General features: G+C 46.8%; 2 protein-coding genes across 9 annotated transcripts in view; one reads left to right on the top strand and one right to left on the bottom strand.

The window, feature by feature from the left end:
- Positions 1-440: 440 nt before the first annotated feature.
- The window catches only part of LOC137341490 (uncharacterized), a 73,929-nt gene continuing 56,190 nt past the window's right edge, over positions 441-18,179 (bottom strand). The window contains exons 2-5 of one of the 3 annotated variants that reach the window (XM_068004600.1): positions 12,203-12,263; positions 6,891-7,216; positions 1,554-1,706; positions 441-1,437 (exon numbers count right to left, since the gene is read on the bottom strand). In XM_068004600.1, the coding sequence (XP_067860701.1) occupies positions 461-1,437; positions 1,554-1,698 (1,122 nt within the window). In that variant the 5' untranslated portion in view covers positions 1,699-1,706; positions 6,891-7,216; positions 12,203-12,263 and the 3' untranslated portion in view covers positions 441-460. Of the gene's footprint in view, positions 1,707-6,537; positions 7,217-12,202; positions 12,264-18,179 lie in introns of those variants that run through there. The other 2 variants (XR_010967040.1, XM_068004614.1) reach the window with 2 other exon arrangements.
- Positions 9,590-18,179, top strand: part of poc1bl (POC1 centriolar protein homolog B (Chlamydomonas), like) — a 50,578-nt gene continuing 41,988 nt past the window's right edge. For 3 of the 6 annotated variants that reach the window (XM_068004565.1, XM_068004554.1, XM_068004560.1), the window contains exon 1: positions 14,747-15,092. The gene's annotated coding sequence lies outside the window, so the exon portion shown is untranslated. Of the gene's footprint in view, positions 9,608-14,571; positions 14,678-14,746; positions 15,093-17,223; positions 17,328-18,179 lie in introns of those variants that run through there. The other 3 variants (XM_068004567.1, XM_068004581.1, XM_068004573.1) reach the window with 3 other exon arrangements.

Raw genomic sequence — 18,179 nt, 5'->3', positions numbered from 1 at the left:
TCATCTTCCTGGACCTCTCTGAGGAGCAGTGCACACGGAGGCTCAGAGTCGCTCGACATGTAGTCATGGACATCTGCAGCCTCCTTGATGCCGAGCTGCTCCTGGCTGGTCTGAGCATTATCATCTTACCTGTCGCTGTCAAAGTCACCAGTGCCCTCAACAACTTCTCCTCCGGATCCTTCCAGGGTGCCACCGGGGACATCGCCGGCGTCTCTCAGTCATCTGCACAAAAGAGCCCTGCAAATACACCTACACCCACTCCGCAGTGACACAATGGGTGGCATCAGGTGTGGGTCTTCATGGTGATCTGCAGGAAAGGGCATTATTGCACAAACCAGACAAGATTTGCAAAGACGTGGCAGTAGTGGTGATAACAAATTTTAATGTGCTTGGCAAAACAAACAAAACTAAATCAAAAACATGACATTCTGTCATACACCCTTGTGCATCCCCTTTGTGCTCACAAAACCTTCGCCTTACATTTACAGTAACCCCTATGTGGTGCTACCCCTGTGGCTTCAGCAGAGCTGGTGGCAGGTTGCTCTTGTCCATGCCCTGACCGATGAGATGCTTTGTGAGGACGCCCTCTGAGTTTCGGTACCTGTGAAGGCCCCTTCAAAGACTGCTCCACCTGCACCTGTGCAGGGGCAGGCTCTGCCACCTGGAGAGGAGGCAGCATTGCGGGTACTGGTTGAGAGGGGGGCAACGGGTAAGACGTGGAAGTGCTTTGAGTGGCATCCCCACTTCCATGTCCCCTTTCACCATCATCCGTCTCCTGGCCCAGGCCCACATCACTCCTTCCACCCTGCTGGACGACAGGTTGGAGGACTTGTGTGAAGCCTTGGAAGGCCAGTTGTAATGTATCTATCAGCCTGTTTAAGGTGGCAGAACGTTGCTCACCCTGAATCCGAGCGGCCGTTGTCAGGGCCTGAATGGACTCATTGTTGAGCCGTGCTTGAAGCTCGATCGCAGACATTCCCGCACCTACCCGCGACACTATCTCAGAGATGCCTACACGTCCCTGTGACAGTATTCCACTCATGCAGGAGTTGGACTCCTCCATCCTCTGCACGATTGTGGGGAGTGCACGTGGCAACTGTTCCAGTACCTCAGCAATGTGCTGCTGGCCCTCAATGACTCTCCTTTTCATGGCTGGCCCCCAGGGTTCAGCATCTGGATCCAGCTGAGCAGAGCCTGGAGAAGAGTGCCCCCACCGACGCGAACTCTCCACGGCTGCCCCTGCCACCAGGGTCTGCTTGTGCTCACATGTGAGTGGTGACTCACCATATGCAAGCCCAACTAAGTGAGGAAGGGGACCCACCGAGGTGTGTGTATCTGCGCTGGTGGATGGTTCGCTCAGATGTGACGATGCAGCCTCAGAGGCCGGCAGGTCCTCTGAGGAATCGCCTTCCGCAGTCACGGCGGTCGCAGATGGCCCTGCAAGAGAACAGAAAGCAATATTAAGCATGTGGACAGATGTTGAGGTGCTGCAGATGCCAAGTGATGTTAAGATCATTCGCTATCATGAGTGCTGAGTGTTAGATTTCTGTCACCAGCCGTTTGTGCACTCCCAGTCTCGCCACGGACAGGCACTCCATCGTGCGGCTGATCTCCAATGCCTGCTGCTCCGCGTCCGTTAAGACCACCTGGTGTGGCGGGCCCCCTCCGGTCCATGCCCTCTCCCGGGCATTCTGGCATTTCTTCTCCTATCAAGGCAAAACACAGAGAGGCGTGATTGAGTGATGGTTGCATGGCGACCCGCTGCATGCATTGGTGTGGGTGGGGGTGCCTTAATGGCAGAGGGAGGCCACCTCCTCCCATCAGAGGGGGAAAAACGTTTCCCTCCTATATATATCTATATACAGAAAATATATCTATCTCAGAGCTTTCAAGTCTGAGATAGATATATTTTTGTTAGGCGAGGGTATCAAGGGATACGGAGAAAAGGCGGGTAAATAGAGTTGAGGTACAGATCAGACATGATCTAATTGAATGGCGGAGCAGGCCTACTCCTGTTCTTAATGTTCCTATGAGTGAAGACCATACTAATATCCTGTTTTGTCAGTAATAGAATAAATAGATAACAAACTTAGAATTGTTCTACAGGATATCACTAAAACCGTCACTTTTACTGATGAAGGTAACATAAGAAATAGGAGCAGCAGTAGACCATGTGGCCCCTCGAGCCTGCTCCACCATTCAATAAGATCATGGCTGATCTTTGGCCTCAACCCCATTTACCCACCTTATCCCCATATCCCTTGATTCCCTCAGTTTTCAAAAATCTATTAATCTCAATTTTGTATATACTCAACGACTAAGCATCCACAGCTCCCTTTGGTGGAGAATTCCAAAGTTTCACAACCCTCAGTGAAGAAATTTTTCCACACCTCAGTCCAAAATGGCTGACCCCTTATCCTGAGACTATGATCCCTAGTTCTAGCCTCTCCCAGGGGAAACAGCCTCTCAGCATCTATCCTGTCAAGCCCTCTTTGAATTTTATATGTTTCAATGAGATCACCTCTCATTCTCCTAAACTCCAGAGAATATAGGCCCATTCTACTCAATCTCTCCTCATAGGACAACCTTCTCATCCCAGGAATCAATCTAGTGAACCTTTGTTGCACCCCTTCTAAGGCAAGTATGTCTTTCCTTAGGTAAGGAGACCAAAACTGTACACAGTACTCCAGGTGTGGTCTCACCAGAGCCCTAAATAATTGCAGCAAGACTTCCTTACTCTTGTACTCCAACCCCCTTGCAATAAAGGCTGACATACCATTTACTTTCCTAATTGCTTGCTGTACTTGCATGTTAGCTTTCTGTGATTCATGTACAAGGACACCCAAATCCCTCTGAATACAACATTTACTAGTCTCTCATATAATATCCATCCACTACCACCCTCCTCCGCCTGGCTGAACTTGTTCTTACGTTGAACAATTTCTCCTTTGACTCTACTCACTTCCTCCAAATAAAAGTGTCGCTATGGGAACCCATATGGGACCTAGCTATACTTGCCTTTTTGTAGGATACGTGGAAAATTCTTTGTTCCAGTCCTACTCAGATCCTGTCCCTCACCTCTTTTTCCGGTACATTGAGGACTGTATCAGTGCTGCTTCCTGCTCTCGCCCCGGACTGGAAAATTTCCGAGGGTGGAAATTGCTTCCAATTTCTACCCTTCCCTCGCCTTCACATGTTCCATCTCTGACTCTTCCCTTCCCTTCCTCGACTTTTCTGGGGATAGACTGTCAACCAATATCGATTATAAACCCACCAACTCCCACAGCTACCTTGATTACACTTACTTCCACCCCACTTCCTGTAAGGACTCTATTCCCTTGTAAGGACTCTATTCCCTTCTCCCAGTTTTACCATCTCTGTCGCATCTGTTCTGACAATGCCACCTTCCACACCAATGCCTTTCCTTTTTCCACAACTGATGATTACCCACTACTGTGGTTGATAGGGCACTTGACCATGTCCATCCCATTTCCCACACTTCTGTCCTCCCAGAACCATGAGAGGGTCGCCCTTGTCCTCACCTTCCACCCCACCAACCTCCACATTCAACGTACCATCTTCCGCTATTTCTGCCACCTTCAGCACGATCCCACCACCAAACACATCTTACCCTCTCCTTTCAGCATTCCAAAGGGACCGTTCCCTCCATGACACCCTGGTCCACTCTGCCATCACCCCCAACACCCGCACTCTGCCCCATGGCACCTTCCCGTGCCAGCGCAGGAGATGCAACACCTGCCCTTTCACCTCCTCCCTTCCCACCGTCCAGAGCCCCAAACACTCCTTCCAGGTGAAACAACAGTTCACTTGTACTTCTTTCAATTTAGTATACTGTATTCGCTGCTCACGATGCAGTCTCCTCTACACCGGGGAGACCAAACGCAGATTGGTGATCGCTTTGCTGAACACCTCCACTCAGTCCGCATGTGTGACCTTGACGCTTGCCATTTTAATTTTTCGTCCCACTCCCACTCTGTCCTCAGCCTCCTACACTGTTCCAATGAAGCTTAACGGAAGCTCGAGGAACAGCACCTCATCTTTCAATTAGGCACTTTACAACCTTCTGGATTCAACACTGAATTCAATAACTTCAGATCATAACCACTGCTCCCATTTTTTTCAGACAGCAAGTGCTGGTAATTGTTCTGTTGTTGCCATTTACAGCTCATCTAGACCCATCTTTTGTTTCTTTACTTGTCCCATTACCACCCTTCTTACCTTGCATCATCATCCCTTTTGTCATTTCATCACTCCTGCCCTCCATCCTATTAGCAACCTTCCCTTTTGTTCTTTCCTTCCCTTCCCCCACCTTTCCTTGGCTCGCTACTTGCTTTAAAACTATTAAATCTTCAACTTCTTCCAGTTCTGACGAAGGGTCATCGAACTGAAATATTAACTCTGTTTCTCTCTCCACAGATTCTGCCTGACTTGCTGAGTATTCCCAGCATTTTCTGTTTTTATTTCAAATTTCCAGCATCTGCTATATTTTGCTTTTGATTTACTAATCTCCCACCTTTTAAAAAATGTTCTGCTTTTCTATTCGTCCTAGAATGTCGCCCAGTTTATACCATTAAGCTAGTCCCAGTTGCCTGCACTTGGCCCATATCCCTCTATACCCATCTTACCCATGTAACTGTCCAAATGCTTTTTAAAAGACAAAATTGTACCCGCCTCCACTACTGCCTCTGGCAGCTCGTTCCAGACACTCACCACCCTTTGAGTGAAAAAATTGCCCCTCTGGACCCTTTTGTATCTCTCCCCTCTCACCTTAAATCTATGTCCCCTCGTTATAGACTCCCCTACCTTTGGGAAAAGATTTTGACTATCTACCTTATCTATGCCCCTCATTATTTTATAGACTTCTATAAGATCACCCCTTAACCTCCTACTCTCCAGGGAAAAAAGTCCCAGTCTATCTAAACTCTCCCTATAAGTCAAACCATCAAGTCCCGGTAGCATCCTAGTAAATCTTTTCTGCACTCTTTCTAGTTTAATAATATCCTTTCTATAATAGGGTGACCAGAACTGTACACAGTATTCCAAGTGTGGCCTTACTAATGTCTTGTACAACTTCAACAAGACATCCCAACTCCTGTATTCAATGTTCTGACCAATGAAACCAAGCATGCCGAATGCCTTCTTCACCACCCTATCCACCTGTGACTCCACTTTCAAGGAGCTATGAACCTGTACTCCTAGATCTCTTTGTTCTATAACTCTCCCCAACGCCCTACCATTAACAGAGTAGGTCCTGGCCCGATTCGATCTACCAAAATGCATCACCTCACATTTATCTAAATTAAACTCCATCTGCCATTCATCGGCCCACTGGCCCAATTTATCAAGATCCCGTTGCAATCCTAGATAACCTTCTTCACTGTCCACAATGCCACCAATCTTGGTGTCATCTGCAAACTTACTAACCATGCCTCCTAAATTCTCATCCAAATCATTAATATAAATAACAAATAACAGCGGACCCAGCACTGATCCCTGAGGCACACCGCTGGTCACAGGCCTCCAATTTGAAAAACAACCCTCTACAACCACCCTCTGTCTTCTGTCGACAATCCAATTTTGTATCCAATTGGCTACCTCACCTTGGATCCCGTGAGATCTAACCTTATGTAACAACCTACCATGCGGTACCTTGTCAAAGGCTTTGCTAAAGTCCATGTAGACCACGTCCACTGCACAGCCCTCATCTATCTTCTTGGTTACCCCTTCAAAAAACTCAATCAAATTCGTGAGACATGATTTTCCTCTCACAAAACCATGCTGACTGTTCCTAATCAGTCCCTGCCTCTCCAAATGCCTGTAGATCCTGTCTCTCAGAATGCCCTCTAACAACTTACCCACTACAGATGTCTGTAGTTCCCAGGCTTTTCCCTGCCGCCCTTCTTAAACAAAGGCACAACATTTGCTACCCTCCAATCTTCAGGCACCTCACCTGTAGCTGTCGATGATTCAAATATCTCTGCTAGGGGACCCGCAATTTCCTCCCTAACCTCCCATATGTGCGGATAATTTTGTTTATTACTTGCGAAATAGAAACCCTTATTTTATATATAGCTTTCTGCACAAGTCCACATATGCGTATTTTGCCTCAAGTATTTTAGTAAAGCAATTCTCCTTTCCATCTGAATGAAATGCAAAAGTTCAAAGATACCTTCAGCAGTTTAGAACCTCTTTAAGAGGCTACTGTGGATGTCTCTGTGGTCTACAGTGCACTAGCCAGCTGCTGCAAACACCTGCAGAGCATTCCAAAACTAGTTCTTCTTTCATATTTAAGAATCAACTGGGTGGTAAACTTCATGTCTATGGGGTGTATGCAAAATAGAAGTTTTAAGCAAACAAAATCACTAGTGAAAAAATAACCCCTGCATGATAACCAGGAAATCCTGTAGAACACCATAAGCCGTCTATAAGATAGCGAGTCCCCACTTAAGGAGGAAGCCAGCTCTACTCAGATCGAAGTGCTTAAAGTACTGAAAACCAACAAAAATATAATGACAGGCAAGTGTATGTTTATGTATATGAAACTAGCTACACTCTGTTGGAGAGATCATACATGCATGAGCTGGGTATATAAATGTTATTTTCCTTTTCATTAAAGATAAAAATAAGGCCCATTTTACGTGACAATGGTACAAAACTGCATGAATGTGACAGTACAAGAAAATGCCAGTAAATGTTAAAAACACAAAATAAGTAACAGCAGCAAAAGATAGATTTCTAGACCATCAGTTTTTAAAAAATAAATATAAATCATTATGTAAGTGTGCTTGCTAGAATATTCCAAGTCATCCTGAAGAAGGGCTAAATGGCCACAAACCATAAATCCAGTATTAAAGAAACATGTAAATTACCGCAACTGTCCACGTCACTATTCTTCTTCAGTAGAAATGAGTTGGGCTTTGCAACAATTCCATACTTCTTCTTTTGACTTGATTTTTGCACTTACACGTCTTTACGGTTGTTCTTTCATTGTCTTTAATTCTTTTCATCTAACAAGTCTTTCCTCTTTGTCACTTGTTGATGTTGTTCTTTTTTTAATGTTACTATTCTTTTCTCACAATCATCCGAGTGAAGACCCGTGCTCTCATTGTATAGCATTTCGATCAGTGGTAACAAGCTCATCAGAGAAAATTTCACATAATGAAATCGTGACAAAATATCTCCCATGCACAGCAACCTAGGATGCATGTAAAATGTTACAAATCAATTTGAAACTGTTGACTATCACTAATACCCTAAATATATTATGCTTTGGATAACAGACTAGGTCGATATTTACTCAAAAATCCAGTACCAAAAATGTAGTATTTTGCTCTGATGCAACTGCCAACTGTGCAGGATTGGAGAAATCGAAACCAAGTAACAGTGGTAGTTTCATTTTGATACTGTGTAGGTCTAGTTGCAGTATAGTTGCAAGCCACTTCTGGGCTTAATATAGTGGGGCCGACAAGTGACATCACGGGGGAGTGGAAGGAGGGTTTAATGCACCACTTGACTGAGTTCAAGATCTACTGCAATACCATGTGGAGGAATTGAGTGGTGGAGAGTAAGCACCTCCCCATAGTGACACAAAGTGGAAGGGAATCATCCCTGCACTGCTCTTGTTTTGATGTGGAGATGCCGGTGATGGACTGGGGTTGACAATTGTAAACAATTTTACAACACCAAGTTATAGTCCAGCAATTTTATTTTAAATTCACAAGCTTTCGGAGGCTTCCTCCTTCGTCAGGTGAACGATGTGAAAAAATGTTTTCACATCGTTCACCTGACGAAGGAGGAAGCCTCCGAAAGCTTGTGAATTTAAAATAAAATTGCTGGACTATAACTTGGTGTTGTAAAATTGTTTACAATTGCTCTTGTTTTGGCAGTTGTTTGAGAATGATGTGGGCAGACCTTGGGAATAAGTTGCTCCTACTCTAAGTGTTGCACAACCTGAGTGGAGGGAGTGGGAGTGATAAAAGAAAAAAGAAACTTTGCAAATCCACTTGTGAGACACAAATAAATAAAAAAAAATTCATGGTGGCAGAACTGCAGTAGCTATGATGAGTGCTGGTTCTGTTAGGAGACTGCTAATTAATAAATCGAGCTGTTCAGTGTGAACTAATCAGCTTAATTTAAAAGTGAAGTCAGCTGAATTGACATTTAATTATAAATGTTATAAAGGGAGCTTAACAATGCCTCTCACCTACCCTCTCTGCATTTTATAGTTTAAAACTATAACTTATAGTTGAAAAGCAGAGAAATTATGTTAAACTTATATAGAACCTTGGTTAGACCACACTTACAGTATTGTGTACAGTTCTTACAAAAAGGATATAGAGGCACTGGAGAAGGTGCGAGATAGATTTACAAAGATGATACCAGAACTGAGAGGTTAGAACTATCAGGAAAGACTGAACAAGCTGGGTCTCTTTTCTCTAGAAAAGAGAAGACTGAGGGGTGACCTGATAAGGGTCTTTAAAATTACGAAGGCATTCGATAGGGTAGATGTAGAGGAGATGTTTCCACTTGTGGAGGAGTCCAAAACTAGGGGCCATAAATATAAAATAGTCACTAATAAATCCAATTGGGAATTCAGGAGAACCTTCTTTACTCAGAGAGAGGTGAGAATGTGGAACTCGTAACCACATGGAGTGGTTGAGGCGACTAGCATAGATGCAATTAAGGGGAAGCTAGATAAGTACATGAGGGAGAAAGGAATAGAAGGATATGTTGATAGGGTGAGATGAAGTGAGGTGGGAGGAGGCTTGTGTGGAGCATTATACAGGTACGGTAGCATAGTGGTTATGTTACTGGACTAATAATCCAGAGTCATGAGTTCAAATCCCGTCCACAGCAGCTGGGGAATTTAAATTCAATTAATCAAATAAAAATCTGGAATTAAAATACTAGTATCAGTAATGGTGGCCATGAAACTACCGGATTGTCGTAAAAACCCATCTGGTTCACTAATGTCCTTTAGGGAAGGAAACCTGCCGTCCTTACCCGGTCTGGCCTATATGTGACTCCAGACCCATAGCAATGTGGTTGATTCTTAATTGCCCTCTGAAATGGCCTAGCAAGCCACTCAGTTGTAAAATCTCGCTAAAAAAAGTCAGCACTATGGGAGAACCTTCACCACACAGACTGCAGCGGTTCAAAAAGGCGGCTCACCACCACCTTCTCAAGGGCAATTAGGGATGGGCAATAAATGCTGGCCTTGCCAGCGACGCCCACATCCCATGAACGAATAAAAAAAAATAAACACTGGCATAAACCTGTTGGGCTGAATAGCCTGTTTCTGTGCTGTTAATTCTATGTAAAATTCAGTGTTGCCAATACCCAGAAATTGCAAAAGTTTTTTTCAATGCTCACAATTCAGTTGGAAATTTAAACTAGTAGAAAGCGATGTTTAAATTTTGCAACTGACTTGCATACATTAATAACAATTCCTGCAAATCATGGGAACATTATGTAATTTGTGAGTAATGCTAACACTAAAAGCTGTTTGTTATTAATCATTTAGGAACAAACAGTTTGTGCATTATTTCCTCTGATGTGATATCATGGAGGGCACAGTGGCCTACAGGTAATACTCCCTCTTCATTATTTGAGCGGACCGGAACTTGATAATTTCATAGTAATGCAGATTCTGGACGTGATTCCAGAATGGTATGTTGCCTCCTTGGTGCCAGGGTCGAGGATGTCACTGAGCGGCTGCAGAACATTCTGGAGGGAAAGGGTGAACAGCCAGAGGTCGTGGTCCATATCGGTACCAACGACACAGGTAGAAAGAGGGATGAGATCCTGCAGGCAGATTTTAAGGAGTTAGGAAAGAGATTAAGAAGCAGGACCTCATTAATAATAGATTCTGTCATTTTCCCTATGACAGATGTTAAGCTAACTGGCCTGTAGTTTCCTGCTTTCTGTCTCCCTCCTTTCTTGAATAGAGGAGTTACATTCACTATTTTCCAATCTGATGGGACCCTTCTAGAATCTAGGGAATATTGGAAAATTAATACCATTGCATCTACTATCTCTGCAGCCACTTCTTTTAAGACCCTAAGATGAAGTCCATCAGGACCTGGGGACTTGTCAGCTTTAAGTTCTAATAATTTTTTCAAAACCCTTTCTCTGGTGATTGTAAATGTTTTAAGTTCCTCCCTCTCTTTCACCTCTTGATTCACAATTATTTCTGGCATGTTATTTGTATCCTCTACAGTGAAAACTAACGCAAAATATCTGTTCAGTTCTTCTGCCATGTCCTTATTCTCCATTATTAATTCCCCAGACTCTCTCTCTAGAGGACCATCGCTCACTTTACTTACTTTTTTCCTTTTTGAATACCTGTAGAAACTCTTACTATCTGTTTTTATATTTCTAGCTAGCTTTCTCTTGTACTCGAATTTCTCCCTCCTTATTATTCTTTTATTCATTCTTTGCTGTTTTTTATATTCTGTCCAATCATCTGACCTGCCACTAATCCTTGCGGAATTGTATGCTTTTTCTTTCAATTTGATATTTCCTTAGTTAGCCACGGATGTTACGTCCTTCCCCTAGAGTCTTTCTTTCTCACTGCAATGTATCTTTGCTGAGTGTTATGAAATATCTCAATAAATGTCTGCCACTGATCTCTACTGACATATCCCTTAACCTAAGTTCCCAGTTCACTATAGCCAGCTCTGTCTTCATGCCCTCATAATTGCCCTTATTTAAGTTTAAAACACTAGTCTTAGACTTACTCTTCTCTCCCTCAAACTGAATACGAAATTCAATCATATTGTGATCACTGTTACCTCGAGGCTCCTTTACAATAATTAATCCTGTCTCATTACACATTACCAGATCTAGAATAGCCTGTTCTCTGGTTGGCTCTAGAACGTGCTGCTCTAAGAAACTGTCACAAAATCACTCTATGAAGTCATCTTCCAGGCTACCTTTGCCAATCAGATTCTTCCAATCAGATTCTTCCAATCTATAAGTAGATTAAAATCACCCATGATTATCGCTGTTCCTTTCTCACAAGCCCCCATTATTTCTTCCTGTATACCCTGTCCTACAGTGTGGTGACTGTTAGGGGGCCTATAAACTACTCCCACAAGTGATTTCTTGCCTTTATTATTTCTTATCTCTACCCAAGCTGATTCTACATCTTGGTCTTTAGAACTAAGGTCATTTCTCTCTATTATACTCATGTCATTCTTAATTAACAGAGCTACCCCTCCACCTTTTCCTAGCTTCCTGTCCTTCCAAAATTTCAAGTACCCTTGAATATTCAGGTTCCAGCCTTTGTCATCTTGCAGCCATGACTCTGTAATGGCTATCTGTACTGTGATTTATACATTCAATTTATTTCATAATACAGCAGTCCTTTAAAGTGAGCTCTCACACCTTAATGTGAGAGGTGTTAATATCTAGCTATTGCCATCTTCCTGAAAACATTTTCCTTTAATGGTTCAGCATTCATTAAATTTGTTAACTATACATTCTGTCAATCTGTATAGGTTAACTGAAATAGTCTGTTTTTGGTACCTTATAGTAATTGAACCATAATTCTATATTGGCCTCTCAAAGATCTGTTAATTGATTAATTTGGGAAACAAAAGCTGCTGAGGCGTCAGTTTAGGTCCACAGGGCATGATTTTTACTTGAACCTGGGAAGAGAGCGGGGGGGCGGTGGAGGTGGGGGGATAGATTCTTCTGTGGGAAACCAGGTGGTGAAATGAGCACTTCAGAATCTGCAATCGCAACTCAATTGAAGGCAATAAATTTCACTTCTGGGTTTCGTGCCCGACTGCCAGCCTGATTTACAGGCTGGGTGCCTATCTGGTGAGAAAGCAGCCAGGGAGAGATCGGTGTCCTTGTGGGCTGGATGGGAGGCCGATTGCTGGGAGTGAGAACACGGCGATCATGAGGGGCAGGGAGGGAGAACGTGAGAACTCGGCGATAATTGGGGGGGGAGGGGGGAGAAGGTGAGAACTTGGCGATCGTGGAGGGGAGGTAAGAAGTTAGCGATCACAGGGGTGCGAGAGGGAGGCAGGAACTTGTCAATGGGGGGGGGCTTGGACGTCTGGGGGGGGGTTGGCCGATTGCGGGGGACCTATGGCGACAGGTAAGCTTGTTGGGCCTGGAGGAAACACTGCTACTCCTCCTGGCCTACAAGCAGTGCAATAAAGGCACTTACCTGAATGAACCAGCCATTCTTGTCTCCTTTAACCTGGTCACACGAGACCGGGAAAGCCGTCCTGGAAGCGTTAAATTTAAAGTTAATTATCAGTTAAAAGAACGCTACCCAACATCTCTTAACGACGTTAAGTGCCATGCTAAATACACACCTGCCGGCACTAATTGTGAACGTGACGTCATCCAGTGCGTTCCTCGCATGCATCCAAACACACCCACGTTAAACCCGGAAGTGGGCTCATTTAGAGCCGGCTTGTGGTCATGATTTAAAAACCTGCAATTTTGACCTCCTACCTGCCCCCAACCCACCCGTTCTTGGGGATTAAAACTCCCCCAGAAATCAGATTCCAAGTAGGCAGTTACAACCCATTTTAAATCTTTAAAGCGCATGAGACTTTGCTTTTGGCACATAAGCCACCTCCTTTCTGATGGAGGGGAAGTTCCACCAGTTTCTTCATGGCACTGTAAATTGCCAGTCTATGTGTTACATAAATTATTTAAAAGAGATGTTTTACCAAATGGTTCTAATAGCTAACATCATTACCTGGTATCATCATGAGCTATGCAGAGAGAGTAGGTTGCGACTGTTAACTGTTTGAATAAAAGCGTCTAGGATCAAACTGGTGGTTTTACACTAGCACATCTGGTATTCTTTATCAGAAAGAAAAGCTTATTTATACTTTTTCCATTACTCTCAAACTTTTATTATCATTTTTTTTCCTGTGGATGGTATACTAAAGTATGGTACCACCTAGTGCTTCAAGTCTATAAAGTGCAATTTTCCAGTCTTAGCTATGCCACCAGGGTGAGAGGTTGGGTGGCCCAGGCACTTCCTCACAGGCAGAAAGAAAACAGAGTACGATTTTGTGCCAGACTCGGTGCACTTCTAAATGCCTAGATATAGAGAGGTGCAACAGGATAGCAGCAGTCTGTCCATCCTGCTCTCTGGTCAATGCATGGTTCAGGCATGTCTAGAGTCAAGAAAATAATAGTGGAAACAAACCGGATTATAACTAGAATAATTAAAATATCCAAAGTCTGTTTACACTAACAATATAAGTTCAAAAGTAATTGAAGTTGAGTGTGATACCAAGGAGTATGGCACCAAGGAGCCCTAGTAATACTGAGGTCAATGGGAGGATCAAAGGGAAAAACTATCCCATGGCTCGATATAATGGGCACAAAAGGTGGTTGTGGGAGGCCAATCAATATTGCCCCAGGACATTGTTGCAGGAGTTCCTCAATAAAGCATCCTCGGCCCAATTGTCTTCAGCTGCTTCATCCATAACCTTCCCTCTGTCATAAAATCAGGAGTGTGCCTGTTAACAGATGATTCCAAATTATTCACTTCATATATAACTCCTCTGATAATGAAGCAGCCAATGCCATCTTACAGCAGGATCTGGACAACATCCTGGCTTGGGCTGACAAATGGAAAATAACATTCGCCAGGTAATGACCATCTCCAACAAGAGAAAGTCCAATTGCCTTCCCTTGACCTTCAATGGCCATAACCATCACTGAGGCCCCCACTATCAACATTGTGGGGATCATCACTGATCAGAAGCTTAACTGGAGCAGGCACATCAACACCGTGGCTACAAGATGGCAGACACTGCATATTTTGTAATGAATAGCTCACTTTTGATCTTTCAAAGCCTCTGCACCGTCTAAAAGGCTCAAATCAGGAGTCTAATAGAATACTCACCACTCACTTGGATGGGTATAGCCACAACAAATCAAGAAGTCTCAACACCACAAGTACAGAGCAGCCTGCTTGATAAGTATCCCGATCACTGGACTCAATATCCATTCCATCACTGGTGCATTTTAGCTGCAGTATGTAGTACCTGCAGGATGTACTGCAGCAACTCCACAAGCACTTCCAACCCCTGTGGCTTCTAACACTGAGGACAACAGCAGAAATGTTGTGTCAACACCACCACCTCCAAGTTCTTCCCCCAAGTCACACACCATCCTGACTTGGACATATATCCCTGTGGCTGGGTCAATATTCAGAATTCCTCGTCTAACACCATTGTAGAAGCACTATCACCACAAGGACTGCAGCGGTTCAAGGAGAAGGCCTACCAGTACCTTCTTAGGACAATGATGTGGAGATGCCGGTGATGGACTGGGGTGGACAAATGTAAGGAATCTTACAACACCAGGTTTGTTGGACTATAACCTGGTGTCGTAAGATTCCTTACATAATTCTTAGGACAACTCAGAGATGGGCAATAAATATAGCCTTGCCCTCATTCCAGGAACAAGTTTAAAAAATATTATACAGAGACACAAGGAGGGCAATGATCATTCAGGCAATGCAAAGAAAATGGTGGAGACATGAAAATGAACACGGGGAGCGAAAAGATAAAGAAGGTGGAATATATAACCACACACTCCAAGAAATTGCAACAGCATAGCCGCCAAATCATCTCTCCCCCCAACACGAGGGTTGGTGTCGGTGTCCTGAGTGAGTTTGTCCCACAATGCGTTGTGTTGTAGTTGAGGCTCGGGGTGTGTGTGTGTGTGTGTGTGAAGGACGGGGACTTCCTGGTGGAGTGTGCGGGGGAGGCGGTCAGAGCAGCGGCACAGCCCGGAGGGAGCTGCAGAGTGTGGACAGGACAAGGAGAGCCCGGGACCCGCCGCCGTCCAGACCGACAGTCGGCGAGGGCACCGACTCCCCGCCACCAGTTGCGCCGCGGTTTGAGCGGACACCGCTACCGGGACATGATGCGAAGCGGCCGCGGGGGCTGACTCGGCCGGCCGGCTCCCGCACTCGGCTCGGGCTGGTTCACCGAGCCCCAGCCCCAGCCCCGCTTTCCTCGCCGGAGCTGCTTCGATCCTCGGCCGGAATGTACTGGGTTCGCGTCCCGAGTGTGGCTGTGGTGAGCATGAACTGAGCCGAAGAGCCTCCTCCCCCCCCCCCCCCCCCCCCCCCGTGTCTCTGTCTCTTTCTCTCTGTGTGTTTCTCATCCCCCCCCACCCCCACTCCCACTCACTTTCTCTTCCCCCCCCCCCCACTTTCTCTCCCCCCCCCCCCCCCCCACTTTCTCTCCCCCCCCCCCCCCCCCCACTTTCTCTCCCCCCCCCCCCCCACTTTCTCTCCCCCCCCCCCCCCCACTTTCTCTCCCCCCCCCCCCCCCCCCCCCCACTTTCTCTCCCCCCCCCCCCCCCCCCCCCCCACTTTCTCTCCCCCCCCCCCCCCCCCCCACTTTCTCTCCCCCCCCCCCCACCCACTTTCTCTCCCCCCCCCCACCCACTTTCTCTCCCCCCCCCCCACCCACTTTCTCTCCCCCCCCCCCACCCACTTTCTCTCCCCCCCCCCCCACCCACTTTCTCTCCCCCCCCCCCACCCACTTTCTCTCCCCCCCCCCCCACCACTTTCTCTCCCCCCCCCCCACCCACTTTCTCTCCCCCCCCCCCCACCCACTTTCTCTCCCCCCCCCCCCCCACCCACTTTCTCTCCCCCCCCCCCACCCACTTTCTCTCCCCCCCCCCCACCCACTTTCTCTCCCCCCCCCCCACCCACTTTCTCTCCCCCCCCCCCCCACTTTCTCTCCCCCCCCCCCCCACTTTCTCTCCCCCCCCCCCCACTTTCTCTCCCCCCCCCCCCACTTTCTCTCCCCCCCCCCCCACTTTCTCTTCCCCCCCCCCCCCACTTTCTCTTCCCCCCCCCCCCACTTTCTCTTCCCCCCCCCCCCACTTTCTCTTCCCCCCCCCCCCCACTTTCTCTTCCCCCCCCCCCCCACTTTCTCTTCCCCCCCCCCCACTTTCTCTTCCCCCCCCCCCCACCCACTTTCTCTTCCCCCCCCCCACCCACTTTCTCTTCCCCCCCCCCCACCCACTTTCTCTTCCCCCCCCCCACCCACTTTCTCTTCCCCCCCCCCACCCACTTTCTCTTCCCCCCCCCCCCACCCACTTTCTCTTCCCCCCCCCCCCCCCCACTTTCTCTTCCCCCCCCCCCCCCCCACTTTCTCTTCCCCCCCCCCCACCCACTTTCTCTTCCCCCCACTCACTCACTTTCTCTTCCCCCCCCCCCCCACTCACTCACTTTCTCTTCCCCCCCCCCCCACTCACTCACTTTCTCTTCCCCCCCCCCCACTCACTCACTTTCTCTTCCCCCCCCCCCACTCACTCACTTTCTCTTCCCCCCCCTCTTCCTCTCCCCCCCCTCTTCCTCTCCCCCCCCCTCTTCCTCTCCCCCCCCTCTTCCTCTCCCCCCCCTCTTCCTCTCCCCCCCCTCTTCCTCTCCCCCCCCTCTTCCTCTCCCCCCCCCCTCTTCCTCTCCCCCCCCCCCTCTTCCTCTCCCCCCCCCCCCTCTTCCTCTCCCCCCCCCCCCTCTTCCTCTCCCCCCCCCCCTCTTCCTCTCCCCCCCCCCCTCTTCCTCTCCCCCCCCCCTCTTCCTCTCCCCCCCCCCCCCTCTTCCTCTCCCCCCCCCCCCTCTTCCTCTCCCCCCCCCCCCCTCTTCCTCTCCCCCCCCCCCCCCTCCTCACTCTCTTTCTCTCCCCCCCCCCCCCCCTCACACTCTTTCTCTCCCCCCCCTCCCCCCCCCTCACTCTCTTTCTCTCTCCCCCCCCCCCCCCCCACCCCACACTCTTTCTCTCCCCCACCCCCCCCCCCCCCCCCCACCTTATTTTTAAAACTTTCCTCAGGGCGGCCCCAGGGACAACTTTATTTGAACCCAAGTTTCGGAAGTGCGGCAACCCAGGCCGTACAGCTCCGGGTGCTGGTTTCCCGAGAAGCTGCTCACCCGCCAGTATGAAAACCAACTTTCATTGTCGCTCATATCGCTTCAGTTACATTCCCCGATGTTGCCAAAAATATTAGATTCCGCTCTGTCCTTATACAGGCCTTGGGCAGTCACTTCGACACTTACTGTCCAGAGAAACGTCAAAACTATATTTGAAATAATGTATTAATTGCGTTGCTCACCCGTATACACTTAAGTGAACAGAATAATTTCTGTACCCAACGGCAGCTGTTACTGTTGCCATTCTGGAGATCTGTGCAGGTGTCTCGGTTATACTAAAGCGGTGGACTCCTATAATTCGAAGTGGACCTCAATGTTTGAAGTATTTCATTCACCCTTGTGCGTTGAAGGATGGCAGCAATACGGCAAGGTCTTAAGCTTGTAAAAATACTGATACTGTTTAGATTTAATTATGGAAGCTGTTTTACTTCTGCGAGGGATAGCCAATATTTTTTTCTGCATTTAAATTATTATTCAGAATCTGTTGGAGTAATTATCCTAGGGGTTCTGGGTACCTGTATTTCCGATGAGATCAGTGTGGAGTCATATCACCCTGCTTGTATCATTTTGTGCTGGGTCAAAATGGGTTTCTGCACTTGCATACTTAAATAAATATGCAGAACTTCAATAATTAAACTTTATTTAGAATAGAAGTTTAAAAAGTTTGCGATGTACCAGTTGACGTTACTGAAGCAAAAGCAATATGCAGTTATTTTCTCAAGGTGATCTCAGAGCATTTCTTTAAAAAAAAACTTGATTTGTCCTCAGATTGGTTGTCTTAAACTGGAATTGCACTATAGATTCTCTGTCAGTGTGACTTGAAAACTATCAAATTGACTTGATATCCATGACATAATTGTAAAGATATCCTCAGCTGCATCTTTTGGTGATGATCTTAAGTTTATGCCCTGTATTTGCTGACTCACCAATCAGTGGAAATAATTTATACCATATCATCATCCTCCTGTTCTCCACACTCATACTCCAATTAGTTCAAAATTCAGTTGCCCATATCCTGTCCTTCACAAAGTCCTGTTCACCCATCATTCCCACGCTTATTGATCGATACTGGCTCCCTGTCCCTCCCTATCTCCAAACGCATCAAAGTTAAAATCTTTACTCTCACCTTTAAATCACTCCACAGCCTCACCTACCCTATCTCCACAACCTCCTCTAGCCTTGTGTCTCCACCTGTGTCCTTGGCCTTGTGTGGATGCCCTGT

This window comes from Heptranchias perlo, chromosome 2 (genome assembly GCF_035084215.1).
Source record: "Heptranchias perlo isolate sHepPer1 chromosome 2, sHepPer1.hap1, whole genome shotgun sequence".
In the NCBI taxonomy this organism is placed as follows: domain Eukaryota; kingdom Metazoa; phylum Chordata; class Chondrichthyes; order Hexanchiformes; family Hexanchidae; genus Heptranchias; species Heptranchias perlo.
The sequence above is the reverse complement of the archived record's forward strand: the minus strand, read 5'-3'. Positions and strand labels throughout refer to the sequence as shown.